Raw genomic sequence first — 5,036 nt, 5'->3', positions numbered from 1 at the left:
CAAGACGACTTATTTACTTATATTCCTATAGGTCAGTGCCTAAGTGATAAAAATAAAGGTACTCCACTTCATAAATTCGGTTGCAACGTTTATTTGAAATCAAAAAACATTTGCTCAACACAAACAAAAAGTGGTTGAGAGGAAACTTCTTGACATGACTAATGAGTTGAGTGAGTGGCATGGTATTTACAGCCTGGTTGGGAGCCAGTCCTCCGCCGATCCCCTCTAGAAAGTACGTGGCTGGGAGCCGAAACCAAGGCCCACGCCTCGCATCGTGTGTGTTGCGGCTCGCGCCATCTCGTACTGCTGCTCCATGTTGGAGAACATGCGCTGGCGCTGCTGCACATCCGTCGGAACCTTCGCTCCGCCCGGAGCTGCTGATGCGGCAGCTCCTCCTGATCCTGCTCCACCTCCTCCGGTTCCCTCGCCGGCTGCACTCCCGTTGCTGGCCTCCACCTGATCAGCGCCACCACTGGCCTCACCATCGCCGGACGAACCGGCGTTCTTGATGCCCATAAGGCGCATAAATTTGGAGGCCACCTTGCCGTCCGAGTCCTGCGAGAAGTGGGCGTTGCCCCACTTGTTCGCCGAGTCCTCGCTCTTCTTGGACCCCCACAGCAGCTTGCGCTTCTGCTGCTGCTCCGCATAGCGGTTGGCATTGATGATGCCCGGGTTGTAGTAGCTGGGCAGCTGGATGGGTTCCAGTGCGGGAGCCGCCACCGCTGGCGTGCTCAGCTCCAGGGACATCAGCGAGGGTATCTTGGGTGCGTAATTGGGCGTCGGCAGAAGGCCACCGCCGCCTCCTGCTCCACCGGACGAGGCTGCCGCCATGGCTGCCGCGGCGGCTGCTGCATTGGCGGCTGCCAGAGCGGCGGCTGCTGCAGCCGCTGCTGCTGCTGTTGCTGCCGAGGATCCTCCTAATCCTCCTCCACCGCCGGACTTCCTGAGCAGCACGTGAGCTCCGGCCACTGCTCCAGCGCGGAGTGGCTGGGCTTGCTCTTCTTTCGGAGATCTGGAGCGACTGCTAGAGTCGCGTTCGCGGTACTTGCGCGACTGCTGCGACTGGTGGCGCCGACGGGTGGGCGGTGTGCCCGTGGGAGTGCGGGAGCGGGATCGGGAATCCCGACGACGACGAGTCCGGTCGTCATAGGACCGACGCCCTGCTGCATTGGCCGCTGCTGCGCCGGCTATCGAGGAGGATGAGGAGTTATTGTGATGATGGTGGCGCTCCTTGCCGCCGTGGTGGCGACTGCTCTTCTCCGAACGCCTGCGGTCGCGGTCCTTGTCGCGATCTCGCTCCCTTTCCCGCTCCCTCTCTCGCTCCCTGTGGCTATTGCCGTCTTTGGTACGATGGTGGCGATGGTCGCCCTGGAAGAGGCAAAGAAAATAAGAAGGTGTTGTTAGTTACATGGGGAAGTAGGGTTGGCGATTCTTAAAAACTACACCTTATTTACGAGTCGGAAAAAAAACCCTTTACTCTTGGGGAGTTTCCACAAAGACAATATGTTTTATTCATATTCCTTTTTAAGGGTTTCCTTGAGCATAGATTTCAATAACCCATTTTATAAAGGATTTTCTAGTATTAATTATCGCAACAAAAATATACTAATGTATAGGTACTGCTAAGATTGTATAAAATTACCATATTTTGAATTTGAATTTTAAGTAGTAATCGATGTTACGCCAATTTGGTGAATTTTGATAAAAAAAATTTTAATTGTTGCTGCTACCACACAAAACAAAGATATTTAAAAACATTTTCAGAAAGAGTGGGTCGAATAATATTTTTAATATTTTATCCCAGCGCTATAAATAAAATAGTATAGAACATGGACCAAGTCGAATTTAATGTATTTATTTATTTGGTTTATTTTTTATATCTTGTTCTATGTAATTTTGTAAACAAAAATCTTTCGTACAAATTTTAGTTATTATTATAGCAACAAAACAAATAATTTTATTTGTAATGCAATCTGCAAGAGTATACAAATTATTACTCATCCGCCTGGTTGGTTGAATTGTCGATAATAGAGGATCAATGCAATCGGAATAAAGTGTTGGATATTTTTAGATATATGACTATAGTCTTAGCTCTATATTTTTAATGGCTAAATGGTATCTTCTTTGATACCTTCAGGATACCTAACCCACATGGACGTAGGGTTGAAGACTCACTCACCTTGCTGTGATCCTTGTCGCGTCCTTTGTCGCGACTTCGTTCTGGGTCGCGCTTCTCCCGCTCCCTCTCCCGTTCTCGCTCGCGGTCTTTGTCCCGGTCCCGCTCACGCTCCCTGTCCTTGTCCTTGTCCTTGTCCCTGTCCCGCTCGCGATCCCTTTCCCTGTCCTTGTCCCGCTCCTGGCGGTGGCGACTACTGGGCTGCGGGTCCTGCAACGGGAAGAAGCAACCCAGCAAGGAGAATTACATTAGAGCGAATCAACGAAACGGCGCTGGCGGCTAAGTATCTAGGTCTAGATGCTAGCTGCTAGAAATGAAAATGGATGGGCTGTGGCCACCAGCTGGGGCCGAAGGTCCTTTCCAGGGTATCCTAGATTGCTTAGAGAGTTGTTAAGTTCTATTTGATCGCTTTTTTTTGTATACTCACTTTCATGCGGCTCGAGCTTTCTCTCTCTCTCTCGCTCTCTCTCTCTTTCTCTCTCTCTCGCTTTCACGCCACCAGTGAGTGAGTGTGTGTGCGGGCGTGTGTGTGGTGAGTGTGTCCTGAAAATTGTTTTTCTTTTTCTTTCGGTGTGTCACACACACACCCACCACCACAGCCACCGAGTCGCACACAAGCCTAGTCTCTACAAATCTGATCGATTGTCGCATTTTCGAAGTGGCTATTGGTAATCGAGCGATTACTACGATCGGGGTATCGTCAATGGTCGTAGGTCAGGTTTTTGTTCTTTTTGGTTTTTTGAGAATGGTTTTTCATTTTGGTTTGGTTTGGTTTGGTTTCGTTTACGTAACAACAACAACAATGATAATAAAATGGTAGAGTTTAGTCATTTAAATATTAATTGGCATATATAGTTTTAAAACTTAACTAAGCGGGCCAAACAACAACAAAGTGTGTAATCGCAAGCGGACCGACAGAAATAAAATTTTTATTTTTTTTGGTTCATAACGAGCTGGCAGTGGCTAAATTTACACATTTTTTTTGGGGGGGGGAGGGTTGGAGCGCATGTCCCTGATCGCGCAGATCGATATACTTAGACATAGAACAAATTTTATGAGCGTGCAGCTGCCGACAAAATAATAGCACCACAAAGTTATGCCTAAATAAAAAAATGTATATTTGTTTGAATCTACATTTCTTTTAGAACTCGGAATTTAAAATTTGAGACAATGAAATAATTGATCATTTGATTAGGTCATTTTGTAATTACCTATAATATAAATTGTAAAGATGGCTAGTCGAAAATAGAAAAGACCAACAATCTTTTGAACATAAAAAATGTATCTTCTGGCAGTTTAAAGCGAATTGTTTTTTTTTTTTGGATTTTAATTACATAGTAAATACACAATCACAAGTGATGATATAGGCTTGCTTCTACTAAACATAATAACGCTTTTTATCATAAATTTATTATAAGGGCTAATTTACACCGAGCAATGGAATTTCAACTGCCTAGCTATATCACATATGTACATGAATGTAATCATTTTATGTGTAAATAAAACGTATAGTTTTCTGACTAATATAACAAACTGTTAGTATGAAATATTACTATAGAACATTTTCAAACAATCAATAAAGCTTATCAATGGTTATCTACGTTGGTTTGATTAAAAAGATAAAACAAATATTTTGTCATTCTTCTAATATTTTTTTAGCACACCTGTTTGCTATTTTCGAAAACAAAAGATTCTTTGCTTTGTATATAAAACAATGCATAATTCAATGTGAACTTCACAACGATTCCTTGACTATCGTAAATGAGAACAAGGCTGCGTTATTGATTTAATGCGGTGTGGCGTGCTATTATTCTGCCCGCCACTATAAGTGCTGATGGCAGTGCTATTCTGCCCGCCACTGTGTGGAAGTGGAAGGAAATGGCACATGTAGGGTTTACATCCGCATCCGCTCCAACCCAGACACATACACACGTATTGTACATAATATATAGTTATGTGGAGATTATATCGATTGGTGCCACGGCAATTCTTTACCTCATCAATCCTGTGATTTTGCTGCTGCGACGTCAACAGAGGAGGAGTGTGATGGCGTCGCTTCTTCTCCTTATCCTTCTCCTTTTCCCGCGGACTATTGTTGTTGCCGCTGCCGCTGCGACTGTCTCTGCCGGCGTCAACGTCGCCGTCGCTACTGCCATTGTTGTTTTTGTTGTTGTTATATCTCTGCTGTAGGAAACTAGTTGTTGTTGCTGATTTCACATGCGGCTGCGGCTGCAAATGTTGTTGTTGTGGTGCCTAGGGGAATTTTGCAACTATTCAGAAACAGCAAATTCGCATTATTTTACTAAAGCACTAGGATACTTGAACTAAATTAGAGGGGGGTAAGGGAAGCGGGTTGTATATTTTGGGGTGGTGGGATCGGGTCAGGATCAGTTAACTATATTTCAACGCCTTGCACACACGCAAATGCACACACACAAACACACACAGAGGGGCCAAATGAAGAAGAAGAAACAAAAAAATTATAGAATGTGTACACAAAATGCGCTCTGACAGTGAGTACGATTTTGGTTTTTTCAGCTGCTTCCGGCCTTGCGGCGTGGCTATATTTACCCGGATCTGGTAGCTAGCATCCTCCTGGTCGTCCTCGCTGCTGTAATTTACCAGGGCCTCCATCTTTTCACGCCGAAAAATGCTTTTAGCGCCCTAGTGCGTCAAAAAAAAGTAATCAATTGCCAGTAGAGGTGGAAGAGCATCGATGTTTTCAGAACATCAGTGTTATCGATGTTTGGCAATGCGTCATCGGTGTTTTTCCATCTCTAAAATGCAAATAAAATGGTGGTGGTACTCGCTAGTTTCGTATTAGGTATCTCGTTACTAATGGATCATGTATCCGCTAACT

General features: G+C 44.9%; 1 protein-coding gene across 2 annotated transcripts; it reads right to left on the bottom strand.

Moving 5' to 3' along the window:
• Positions 1-75: 75 nt before the first annotated feature.
• On the bottom strand, positions 76-4,881 carry LOC108040497 (arginine/serine-rich coiled-coil protein 2). 2 transcript variants are annotated; one of them, XM_017117987.2, is made up of 4 exons: positions 4,748-4,881; positions 4,172-4,429; positions 2,180-2,386; positions 76-1,368 (listed from the first exon to the last, which is right to left on the bottom strand). In XM_017117987.2, exons 1-4 carry the CDS (start codon positions 4,808-4,810, stop codon positions 226-228), a joined length of 1,671 nt encoding a protein of 556 aa, XP_016973476.1. In that variant the 5' UTR covers positions 4,811-4,881; the 3' UTR covers positions 76-225. The 2 variants fall into 2 exon arrangements, with proteins under 2 accessions (XP_016973476.1, XP_016973477.1); XM_017117988.2 differs by lacking the exons at positions 4,172-4,429; positions 4,748-4,881 and adding an exon at positions 2,604-2,869.
• Between the last annotated feature and the right edge of the window lie 155 nt (positions 4,882-5,036).

The sequence above is a fragment of the Drosophila rhopaloa genome, unplaced genomic scaffold (assembly GCF_018152115.1).
Source record: "Drosophila rhopaloa isolate 14029-0021.01 unplaced genomic scaffold, ASM1815211v1 contig_3, whole genome shotgun sequence".
NCBI lineage: Eukaryota > Metazoa > Arthropoda > Insecta > Diptera > Drosophilidae > Drosophila > Drosophila rhopaloa.
The sequence above is the reverse complement of the archived record's forward strand: the minus strand, read 5'-3'. Positions and strand labels throughout refer to the sequence as shown.

Coding starts and splice junctions, on each gene's coding strand:
- LOC108040497 (XM_017117987.2), bottom strand. CDS start 4,810: ATGGAGGCCCTGGTAAATTACAGCAGCGAGGACGACCAGGAGGATGCT. Junction 4,430..4,747: donor ATGCTAGCTACCAGATCCGG/GTAAATATAGCC, acceptor AAATTCCCCTAG/GCACCACAACAACAACATTT. Junction 1,369..2,179: donor GCGACAAGGATCACAGCAAG/GTGAGTGAGTCT, acceptor TGCCTCTTCCAG/GGCGACCATCGCCACCATCG.